Source organism: Asterias rubens, chromosome 7, assembly GCF_902459465.1.
Source record: "Asterias rubens chromosome 7, eAstRub1.3, whole genome shotgun sequence".
In the NCBI taxonomy this organism is placed as follows: Eukaryota; Metazoa; Echinodermata; class Asteroidea; order Forcipulatida; family Asteriidae; genus Asterias; species Asterias rubens.
Window position 1 is genome coordinate 13,585,315 of NC_047068.1, and position 12,494 is coordinate 13,597,808.

General features: G+C 39.3%; 2 protein-coding genes across 2 annotated transcripts in view; one reads left to right on the top strand and one right to left on the bottom strand.

Annotated features, from left to right (window-relative positions):
- Window positions 1-853: 853 nt before the first annotated feature.
- LOC117292814 (UPF0472 protein C16orf72 homolog) lies at window positions 854-4,628 on the bottom strand. Its single transcript, XM_033774975.1, has 4 exons — window positions 4,298-4,628; window positions 3,345-3,428; window positions 2,468-2,764; window positions 854-2,109 (listed from the first exon to the last, which is right to left on the bottom strand). The coding sequence occupies exons 1-4, from the start codon at window positions 4,494-4,496 to the stop codon at window positions 1,913-1,915; spliced, it is 777 nt and encodes a 258-aa protein (XP_033630866.1). The 5' UTR covers window positions 4,497-4,628; the 3' UTR covers window positions 854-1,912.
- Window positions 4,629-5,958: 1,330 nt separating this feature from the next.
- Window positions 5,959-12,494, top strand: part of LOC117292200 (ubiquitin carboxyl-terminal hydrolase 7-like) — a 34,752-nt gene continuing 28,216 nt past the window's right edge. The window contains exon 1 of the mRNA XM_033774161.1: window positions 5,959-6,341. Within this exon, the coding sequence (XP_033630052.1) occupies window positions 6,278-6,341 (64 nt within the window). The 5' untranslated portion in view covers window positions 5,959-6,277. The remainder of the gene's footprint in view (window positions 6,342-12,494) is intronic.

Consider the following 12,494-nt stretch of genomic DNA (forward strand, 5'->3'; position numbering starts at 1 on the left):
CTCCATTAAAATACTGATTACATTTTTAAGTTGCTATTAACCTTATACTCGATCTTTGGACATTTCTAGCAGGGAACATGAAAAGACTACATGTAGCTCGGGGGAATTTAGTATAAAAATGAAGTCCACGAGCCATGGGCACCATATTGGATAGGTAGACCAATAAAACAGAAGAAAATAAAATAATATGAAACTGCTAGTATTCTCATCCAAACTGGAATGACAGCCAGGCAAAGGGTGAATAAATTACTATTAAATACTACACATGTACTTGTACATTACCGGTACTCTCTACGTCTAAATTATACCTTAGTCATGCAGTGCCCATATTGGTTTTTTTTTTAAACCAGAGTCTGACTCTGTTCCAACCTACACTTGATATGTGGTCCCATTTGGGGATAACTGATGGCGCAGTGTAGGGGGGGATCAACATTGACAGCTACTTGTGTCACATGAACTGGGGAATCTTTTACTCAAATACATTTCCACTTGAATATTAGTGTTCAGGCCAGATGCTTCATGGAGGCAACACGGGCGATTACCTGGTCGTTGCCTTGGTGACCCTTGAAACATTCCAATAGAAATCCACAATTTCCTCCTGGAGGTTTCCTCTTTGAAAGAGAAAACACTTTGGTGCCCTTTCAAGAACGAAGCATCAGGCGAGAGTATGTAGTGAAAGCTACAATCCTAAGGATCAATTAATTCCCTTGCCCATTCCAACGCGCTCAGCTGGCTCACCCTGTCAGTGACCACTTTGCGTAATTTTGTTGCCAATATCACCATCTTGCAATGAAGATTTGCCATAAAGAGGGAATACAACTCAAAATGTTTCATTTTATGTCATTTTTTAGCGTTTCCATTGCCCTGTGTATAAAGAACTATAATTTGGTTTTATTGATGGAAATCATCATGCATTTGTGTGAGTGCTGATTTTTTGGCATGTTGCAACACTGTGCAAGTTTTTCTCCAATCCTTAGTTTGTATTGACCTCATTAGCCAGGGAAACACTGCAGGGGGCTCGATTTCACATACCACTATGATTCATCTTAAGACAAGCTGTTTAGTATCACCATCGTGATTTGTATGGTGACATCACACTTTTGTCTAGCAACTAAGATCAAACGCACTGCTTAAGATTTTTTATCTGATTGGTCATGAGAAAACCTGTCAATGATAACTTAGAATAGTTACGAAGAGAAAACGTTATCATGAGCACTAGGACAAGTCCAGTCAAACTTATAACAAGTGGCTTTTGATTGCAGTTGGGACAAGACACCAGACATTTTGAGCGTTCCGAAAAAGTGTCTTGTTCACATCAACACTCAGAAAGACTACAGTACACTGCAAACTGTAAATACAATCCCTTGCAACATGTTATGAATGACGGAACTGGTCCTTCAACCAAGATATAATTGTTAAGATCTACTCTAAATAAAAGTGTTAAGAAGAAGACTCAGCCTGTAACAGACTCTCTCATCTTTCATCGTACTTAGAGTTATAGTTCTCGTCATCTGCTCACACGCGTAAAGACAGTCGAAAAACTGACTTACCATGACCAGAGAGAAAGATGTGTTCAACAATGTCTACACTTCACTGGAGTTCATTCAATACAATATGAACAGATGAGAGGTAGTCCGAAGACAACTTAAGAACCCTCATTCCTCTTCTCTCATTGTTGAGGTTGTAACAGCTCCGAAGCAGTCTTGATTTGTCGCACATCTCCAGTCCGAAATGTTTAACATTCCTAAGCTCCACCGTTCAAGTGTTCTATAACAATTTTAAACCACTGCTTTTTTACTTTGTTCATTTTTTTTTTTTTTTTTCATGTGTGTGTTTTTTTTTAAATATTTTTTTTAAATGTTCTTTTGATGGTAGTATAGTACACCTACAGCGGCCAGTCTGTTTCTTCTTTTCATAGTAGCCTGTTACGTTTATGTGAAGGGGAGTCCATGTGAACATCGTTAGGTGAGGTGTTTCTCTTACGGGAATCTGGATGGGCAAAGAGTTCATCCGGGAAGAGATCTAGTACGTTTCCGTGGCGGCGACGTGAATGAGAGTGATGCGGTGGAGACTGGGACACACCAACGTTGGCCATCGCTCCGTTTAAACCTGTAACAAAATAACAATCACAACACAAGAAGTTAAAACTTTGCAAGGACATTTTTAAACAACTTTTTTACTTTTTTTGTTATTCAAGAGTACGTCAACATGGTCAGAGAGAAATAATCTTGTCAATCTTGAGCATGTTTACATCCTATCCCTCCAAAAAACCAAAAACCTACTGCGTTTGCCTAAGGTTGGACAAAGAACCGTTCAAGTAAACTTATTCTACATGGGATTTTTGTCAGGCATTTCACCCAAATAACTAATCTTTTGTGATGCATGGCAGTTTGGCTGCGCAGTACCAACTTCATCAAACTCGAGCAACACCAGAAAAAATTTGGGAGGAAGATGCCCCTCAACTCACCTTGTAATGCTAAAGCCTCCCTGAATGGCTGTAAATCATCAGTAGTTTCTACAGAATGTCCCACCACATCATGGGACTGTGTGTGTGATCTCGGAGATGACCTCTCTGCTGAACTTCGACCCATCTGACTTGGACGAATACGAGGAGGGGGTGCTTTACCACAAAGAAACGCTAAGAGATCCTCCCGTTTGATGAAGCGTCTCCTTTTTTTGACCCAGCCCACTATGTCTCTTGTACGTCGCTGGTAACCGATCTGAGTACCGAGCTCTATCGAACCCCTGTGTGCTTCTAAGCTGTCTGAAATTAGCAGGAGAAAAGTGGGAACATGGTTACAGCTAGTTATGGAGCTTTAATGCCTCATGAGGCTCCACTTTTAACAGAGGTCAGCAAACCCATGGCATGGCAAGTTAAAACACCAAAGGACTATTCTGTCGTCAGACATGAAAACACGCTCTTGAAAAGTAAACCGTTAATTGTTTAGATTATTTCACGTTCAAGCCCCATAGGAAATAAAAATGCTAAAAAGAAACATTTCTAAGGTTTGACCAAAGAAGAAGTTTGTGGACGAGGTTACAGTTGTCATTTTGGCTTGTCCTTGAAACATTTCTGGACAATCCCCGCTCTTTCTTTACAGGCACTCTGCTGAATGAACCAAAATAGAAAGTGTGTAGAACATGCTGGATACATCCAAAGATATTGCTTTGTCTTCTGCGGAAATCACCCAAAATATATTCATTGTTTTCTTTGATCTATCTTTTCATAACTATTCATTGCACGTTCGCAATGTCAACAAAGAAACTAAGAAATTTCAAACCTATAAAGTAAATTAAATGAAATGCTTGAAGAAAAGCTGTGAAAGTGCTTATCTGAACATTACCTTTGTACATTTTTGTTACTGAACTAGCGGCATTCTGAAATGCAAGCCAGAGAGGAAGGGCATTGGATTGACCAGTCAAGCGCTCTGTAAAGAAACAAACATTGGAATGATTTTAACGAGTAACTAACCAAATACAACTACATGTAGGACCATGCTTTTCTTGATCTTTTATGAACTAAACACAAGTCATAAAATGAACATTTACCTTTAAGAATCTGCATTGGCTTTGCATTGTAAACAACCTATTCAAGGCTATAATGAATTGCAGTTGCAATAATCGTATCCTCCCATTTTCTCGGTGGTCGAATAGGATATTTTTTAAAGGATTACGATTATCGCAACTTATAATACTAAATTAATGAGAAGTCCATGTCAGTTCTTTGTTCTGAACAGAATTTTGCTTTATTATTCAGAGCCGAGTGCGACAATTTGTTTGTCATCACATTCACATTCCAGAATGTTACAAATTAAGCGAAAGCCCAGGGAATATAATAATAATCAGCAAGAATAAGGGAGGCTCTCCCTCAACCTTGAAATAGTAATTCTCTTGTCTGGTGTGCAACTCTTGAGCATGAATCAATTAGACAATGAATGATTTAGCATTTTAGCCTTTAATTTTTGTAGACATAACTAAACAATGATGTCAGCAATTTATAACTGGTTACATTAAAAAAGTTACACGTACACTGTTGATACAAATCAACTAGCATTAACAAAGTATTTTGTACAAATTAAGCAAAACATAGTCATTAAATTTAAAAGACAAAAGACATAGACAACAGCAGTAATTCGTAAACACTTTGGTAAGCAAAGCAGTGACCTCATTTATTATTCAACTGGCAATCTGTTTACTTTTTATCATCATGTTTATCTTTCAAACAACTATCAGTCTGTACAGTTTAAAGCATGTAATATTGCAAGTACAATCTCCTTTTCGATTCCATAATTCTCACCAAGTTTATACAGATGTGTCACAGCACTTGCGCAAGTCTGAAAACTGTACCACAGTTTATCAACTGCAAACTGGCGTTCTTGAGGAAGCCGATCGTCCAAGTTGGGTTCGCTGTCCAACTCGTCCAGACATTGTTGCTCCCAACTTGACGTCCAAAGTTCGCCCCCTGAATCTTCACCTCTCTCTTTCTGCTCGCTCATGATAGTAACTAAGAGGTAGATTGTCCCAAATTGACACTAAAAATGGTACTTTGGGCCCTAAAACATTACGAAATATTTGGACAGAATAAATTAATACGCCCTGAATAAACGTCGAATGTCTATGTCGCAGTGAACTCGCAATGGTTTGTGGGAAGAATAATATGCGCATGCGCACAGTGTATTGCACATCTGTTCCTAGCCCTCGCCAAATTCTAATTTAGTATCATTTCGACAATTTTTTAGTAAGTTTATTGTCGAAAACGAAGTTTTTTGAGCGTTGTGAAATATATAACTTTATATAAATTACAGCTTTCCAGAAAGGGAAACAAAATAATTGAACACAGGAGGCGGGTGTGTTTTGTCTAGGATGCTAAATTCACTCTGTTTGAAGCTGAAATTCTGGTTTCATGACGTCATCAAGTGGGGTTAATAGTACGACGAGGCAAACAACGAGCCGGCTGATTCCTCATTCAACTTGGTGAATTTAGAATTACACCGTCTTTAACGCTCGTTGACCTACGGTGCCCGAGAAGAGACACAATTATATCGTTGCTATATGTGGAAACATGTAAAAAAAAAAAAAATTCTTTCGGAAATATCGCTTTTTAAGTTAGTAAATGGAGGTTCCCAATGGTGTATTTAACCAGATGACCATAGGCTGATCATTCACAAAAAATCGTCACTATTTATCACTTGAAGATGTGACTTGAAGTTAAAGTTAAGACAAAAAGTACCAGATAAATTCCACACCTCAAGAAAATAACAATAGTTTTAAGGCCTCTAATTTTATAAATTATTTTGATTAGTGTCAATTAAGTCTGGACCTGTGTCAGCGAAAAGTTATTTCTCCACTAGTGGGAAATTACTGGTGGGCTTTGGAGCCAAGGAGGATTCACAAGAGAGCGCTATCATAAGAAGTTTGTACACAGTTCGCCGTTGGGGGGGGGGGGGGGGGGGGGGCAGAGTCTCCTACATAACATACCTACCTGCACAGAAACCACACACACAAACAGTTTGCTTCAAACATATTTGGTTTATAGACCAAGACTGTCTTGACTATAGTCCTATACCTCACCCAGCTCGAAGTTGATGTCAGATCGTCTAAGTCTAAGTAAAGTTTCTTATGGAAAAGTTTGTAAGCAAAAACTTACTGAATACAGAAATATTTTCTGCGCAAAAACAAAATAGCGCCCTCAATGTCATGGAGAATCTAACCTTAGCAAAAGAAAAGGAAAAACATCACAACATGACACAAAACGGCTTTCATTATCCCAAAAAATGTATGTACATTTGTAAAATAACTATTCATGTCAATTAATATAATCATTGTTTTTCAAAACCCTTTCACGAAAGCTTTAACAAAAGTACTTTGACATTATCGTGAAGCTATTATTATAATTACATGGCATTTCCAGGTCTCCATAAGTCGGCCTACCCATAATGCACACATTTCAATGTATGGCGGCCATGTTACTCGGGTTTTATGTTTTTTAGACAGTGTTATCGAGAAAGCATGAAACAGTGCATGTATTTCACTGTTTTCCGGGTAGCTGTGAATTCTTGTTGTACATAGACAATTACTGGACTTAGTTTCTTAATGAGTGCCCCTTAACGGAGGGGTTAAGACCGCCGAGATTGGGCGCATCGCGAGTAAGCACGTCAAGGTGCCTCCAGCGTCCCGGAAAACTCCCTCGTCGCCCGGCAGTGAACGGGGATCGGTCGCGGACAAGTCCGAGCGGAAATTTTTAAGGAGGTCGAACAACAAGAGTCCGATCAACAATATGAATCACTGTGAGGAACAAGAACGACCGCAAAGTGAGCCAGAGGAGATGGAAACGCAGGAGGGTGAGGCTTTAGCAAGTCCATTAAAAAAACCCAAATTTAGTGACCGTTTCTTGTGCAAAGAAAAGAGCTATAATATATTAAGAAAGATATGATGAGTAGGGTTAGGGGGCTAGGCCTAGCTAGGCCTCCCTAATAATTTGTTTATTAATTTTTAGCATGATTTTATCATTAATGAAAAAATAAAGATACATTATTCCAATCCATGTCAACATGTATGTAATGAAATGATATAGATAAGCAGCTTTCGAGGGATAACTTTTCGTACGGCGCCACCACTTTTTCACTCATTTTTACAAAAAAGGATATCTCATTGAGGTAAATTAGATAGGCCTACTATAATATATTTCATATATATAATGAAAAAGTGGTGGCGCCATGTGGAAACTTTTCCCATTTGAGTTTCAAAATTTGATTTTGAATACACAGTTTACTCCCTCATTCCTCAAGTCAAGTCAAAAACTACAACAATACGACTTTCTTACGCAAGTTACAACTTCAATTCAATTCAAGGCAAATAAATATGACACTCAAATTAAATGACTAAATTAATAACCATTATTGCCAACGCTTTCTCCCGAGTCCTAGTCCTACATGTAGGAAGGTATGTGGTTTGTTTCGCTATCGATTCCACGGGGAGATGATAGCAAAGAGAACCGCATACTATCTATAGAGGAAGGAAATAGAAGGAGTTCGAACGAATGGACTTCAAAGGGTTAGACTGAACTTGTTGTACCGCGGTTGTATTAACGACACCTCGTAATCACCCACATACCTTCATACAAACACTGGGCGACCTGGCTTCTGTGAGTCTGTGCGTGCGCACTTGGTTCTTCACGCAACTATAGAGTCGTAAGTCGTATGGATTTATATAAAGATAAAACTACTTTTTTGGGATTGATAAAAGTCGGACACCTAAATGATCAACACAATTGAATACAAACCACCCTCCTGTACTATTACCCAAATTTGGAACCACTGCTAGTGACCGGAAAGTCGCAACAAATCTAAAAATATGCAATGATATTTCCATGCACCACAAACGGTAAATGAAGAAGTCAATCACAACTCAACATCTACAACTCCGATTTTCATGTAAAAAAAAACAAATTAATAGTTTGTACCATGTGCGCATCCATAAAAGACAAGGAAAAAAACACTGCGCATCCGAAAAATTTATTTTTGCAATTCCTGTCTCCAATGATTCATCTTTGCACGCAGGCAATGCAGAGTGGCGGTACCGCACGTTCTGTACAGAGAGATCTAATAATCGCTCTCGTTAATTGGCCATCCTGTTGGAGGTCTCCTATCTTTTCCCATTGGTCAGACAGGGGCATGTCAGAGTTTTGTTACTCTGTGGTTTGGCGGGCCGTTCAAACTCCTTCTCTTCCTACCTCCATGCTCATACCTACAATAGGACAAGGAGTAGTATGCTTACTTTTTTCCACTCATATTATTATAAATAATCATGATGAACAAAATTTACTTAAAATAGAAACAAATTTTATTATTTGTAAACAATACATTTTTTTTTTTACATAATGATTGCAAGTGAACAGCAGTTAAATTTGGCATCATATTCATTTCAACAAAACATGTAAAAAGATGTAACAATTTCATAAACTGTGTGTGAGTAAATAGTTGTGTAGTTACATGTACCTCAATTCAAATCTCCCAATGGTCAACATTTAATAAGGAAGATTGTTACAACTGCTGCTGCACCACCACCAACAATGTTACCTGGCCTGAAAAGGCAGTGGACACTATTGGTAGTTACTCATAATAATTATTAGCTAAGCAAAACCTTTCTTGGTGACGAGTAATGGGGAGAGGTTGATGGTATAAAACATTGTGAGAAATGGCTCCCTCTGAAGTGCCATAGTTTTCGTAGCCTTGCTCAAGGCAGTCGAATTATTCACTCCGAAAAAAGACCGCCGTTGTACAAAAACCCACCCGTATTCACTGTGCGTAACATCGCACGACACGATGCCCCCGTACACTATCCGCATGCGGAGGCCGTCAGGCCGACAGCCTTGTAGGGTCTGTGTTGAAGCCACTGACCTCATTACTATAATAAGCGAAGAGTTCCCACGGTCAGCTCATTACCATAATGCCCGCAAAAGACGAGACATGTTTACATCACACACGAACATGATAGGGTCCAAAGGTCGTGATAAGGGAAGTGCGTGATTGGACGTCAAAATGAATAATTCATTTGCTTCCCATCCTGTGTCGTCTGCAATTGGTCAGACGAAAGATTGTTAATATTCATGAGCTGCATACAAGCATATCCTAGAGCCCCCCCCCCCCCAATTTTTTCCACTTGTGGAAATTTTTCAATACAACACATTAAACCCGGAAGTTACAGACCCGACAAGGCTGTCGGCCTGACGGCCTCCGCATGCGGTTAGTGGTACGAGTGCGGATGGCTTGTGTGCACAGTAGTTGTACGATGTGACAGGTGTACGGGTGGGTCATGCGGTGTGATCGCACGCACCACGCACAGGGTATACGGGTGGGTTTACAGCGGCGTCTTTTCGGAGCAAATAATGCGACTGCCTTGAGCAAGGCTATAGTCTGCAACTCTTTAGAACTCCTTGCCTGGTGCATGTTTCCCTCCACCCTACAATGTAGACCTTTTCAAGACGAATTTCAGTTTCTACCTCCAGCTTCCATGAATTATTTTCATCTTAAATATATGTTGTTCTTGTTGCCCCTTACCTAGAGTTGCTTTAGCCTTGTTTTGGGACAAGTTTGCATTGACAAAAACATTACAAAAACAAAACAAAACAAACCCCCTCCCCATCAAAAAACTGTTATTAAATATCAATGTTATTTGTCTTTTGGGAAATTTTATTTTTTGTCCCCATATATTTTGTGTTACCCATGAACCCATCTGAACTGTCAAACATAATACCATGGTGAGCATTATCTCCACAACTGAAACCAATACTTCAAGTATTCAATTCCAAGAAATTTGTAAAGTACATTAATACAAACATTTGGTGCATACCGTGTAGTCAAAGAATCTAATCATGAGGTGAAATCTGGACTTTATAGACCTACTAAAGCCAGATTTCACTGAATGCATTCAATAGACTATTTGTTTTATAGACTCACACAGAATGCCTGATACTTCACGGAGGCAATGAAGGCGCTTGCCTCCATGCCCCCTGGTCATTGCCTTGGTGCCCTTGAAATACTCCAGTAGAAATTTAAAATTTCCTCTTAGGGTGCCCTTTACCAAGTAAAAAAAAACACCTTGGTGCCCTTGCCCTTTCAAGAATGAAGCATACAGGCCTGCACACAATGTACAATATTCTTGTCATGAATTTAAAATCTGTTTTCAAAGTTTTAATACAAAAAAAAGATATAGAAGCTCATCCACCCGACACTATAGTTTTAAAAACTTTTCAACAAAGTGTACATTCCATTTTGACACCAACTTTGTCTGCCATGACACAACCTTGCCTCATTTGGACAAACTTGCAAGAACGATTAGCTTAAGCATCCTCTAATTATCAGTACATGTACATGTACTGTACAAACATGTAGGACTATTCAAGTTTGGGGAGTTCTTGGCAGTAAACATGGCAAAATTACAAAGGAAAACATGTTTTGTTATACATGATTGATTCATGTCTGCAATGATCTGGGTCCAATTTAATGGCTCAGCTTTTATAACGCGAAATTCTGCATGTATGGCATGCGCACCAGCAAAAATTCCCTGATCACATAAAATAAATCACGCTTGGCCTGAGTGTGTAATTTCCTGATTCCAACAGCGCAGATTCTTTGTTTACGGTAAGCAGAGCCATGAAATTGTGCCCTGTTGTTGCACCTTAAGAGTTGCTTGCTGAAATGGCGTCCAGTGTACGTTTCACATTATTGCAGCCCGAGTTCTGACCGAGAATCTTCATGGTCAGTTGGTACCTGAACCTGCAATGGTACACTCCCATACACTATTTCTGGTCATGCTTGTGATGGCACGGTTGGCTGGTTGTCTAGACTGGGGCACATTCATAGATACATGTACTGTACCTACACCATTGACCGCGGTCAGTACTCGGATGGGACATTAACCTCTACAGCTACACACACGTTTACAACATACATTGTACATCCCCATGTACATGTACTGGTACTGTATGCATCCACTTGTACGTGTAGTCTTTTTTTGCACGTCTGGATGGAAGGAAGGTTTAAGATGGCTCATGGGGCATGTTTAGATACTTTGGATTATGGACTGTGGAAAGTAGTCAGCACTTTTTTGCATTGGGCAAACAAGTAAAGCAACATTGTTGCATTGGCTTCAAGTTTTTGATACTTTTTTTTATTTTAACCAGAACAAAAATTAAAACTTAAATTTATTTGTATACATGTACATGTATATCATGTTGTACACTGACTAATTAACCTTGGTATGGATTGTATAGTATGGGGAAATTCCCCTCTCCTATAATGTACTACTGGTATGTGTAAAAGGAAAAGACCACTGCAAAATTACAGTTTTGTGTACATGTACGTTGCACATTTTTTACTACAAATGTAGTCCACATGGTAGTCCAAATTTTTGACTCCATAAAATGGCTGACCGTGTTAGTTCGCAGAGTAAAAGAAAAACCACGCATTTTCGAGGCGTATTTGTGTGGACCATTGTATTCTACCTTTAAAACATCTTTCTAACCATGCATTTCATAACAAACGGTTACAAACACTTTTTTATAGACCCACTCGCCCTATCCAAGGCAACGTGTCCCTTTAAGGACGAGCCCTGAGCTAACTGGTCACAGAAAAAGTTAAAGTCAATCGTGATTAACCATACAAAACAATCTGCACCTACAATGTCGTGCAGTTTGGTATTTGCTAATACTGCAATATGAATTGATTTTATTGCTAAACCCATCTGATGATCAGATCGCATTCATTTCACGTACCAGTTGTGCATCAATCCCTCAAGGAAAGACAATGGTAAATTTATTTGATTAGTGTGAACACAGAGAAACAGAATGATTCATTCACACCCCCCCCCCCACACCCCACTCCCATGAGCAATGATAATGCAGGCCATCTCTGGGTGATGTGAACTGATTGGAGTGATAAAAAGTAAAATGGGGTAATTGAACTCATGCACACAGATGACTAGGTCAGGCCTGGAATTATATCTTTGAAAGGGCAAGGACATTTTTAATTATGAAAAGGGCACTTTCATTATAAAATCTTAGAGTCTTTGGGATACTTTTGAAAGGGGCACCAATGCCAAGACCAGGGGCAACAGAGGCCTTTTATGAAAAGGGCACTTCAATTGTAAAATCTCTTTGGGATACTTTTGAAAGAGGCACCAATGCCAAGACCAGGGCAACAGAGGCCTTGGCCTCCCTGGCCTCTGCGCCATTTCAGGCGTGATACTGATCCCAACTACACAGGTACTGAACCCTTGTTTTGCAAAACCATAAAAGGAAATCCTATAGACGATGTGACCTCTGATGCACTCGAAAACCATAACATGATTCGCTCGCATACCGCCGGGCAAAACCTTTGTGTTTTGGCAGCCAGCTAGAAATAGTATGCAATCTTACCATGACTACGGGTCTTTTTGCCCAGCGAAACATGACGTATACAGTGTTTTGTCAACAGAGGGCGGTTTGAATGTAAACATGGGTCACATCGTCTGTGTACATGTAACTTCAAGTTTTATTTTTATGACATACATACTGTGTACTTGACCTTATTTTTTTAGTGTTTCTAGTGTTAACATCGTGAAAGATGGATCTGATGATCTGGGTGAAAACAAATTCCACAAGGTGTGGATGAGTTAGGCTACAATATGGGCAAGGAAAGATTGGTGCTCTTGGATTAAATGGATTATGTACATGAATAGGCCTGGGCGAGTTATTTGAATATCCGGTTAATGGCGAATAGGTTTTCCTATCCGTAATCGCGAATGCCTTTTTTTCTTAACCGGATGTCCGCATAGGGCGCGAATAGCTATTTATAAACCGGATAGTTCTGTAATTACAACCAAGTAACCGGATATTCTTTAATAGGAATATTTTGTCTGAATCCTTATGAAACTTCTATTAAGACAGCATAAAACAGCATAAATTAAGTATTTAACTATGCTCACCTCCGTGAAGAGTTAAAACAATGACATTT

Bases quoted from the DNA above. Each gene is read 5' to 3' on its own strand.
- LOC117292814 (XM_033774975.1), bottom strand. From the start codon at position 4,496: ATGAGCGAGCAGAAAGAGAGAGGTGAAGATTCAGGGGGCGAACTTTGG. The intron at 3,429-4,297 runs GTGAGAATTATG...GTTTCTTTACAG, and splicing joins GACACATCTGTATAAACTTG to AGCGCTTGACTGGTCAATCC. The intron at 2,765-3,344 runs GTAATGTTCAGA...TGCTAATTTCAG, and splicing joins AGTAACAAAAATGTACAAAG to ACAGCTTAGAAGCACACAGG.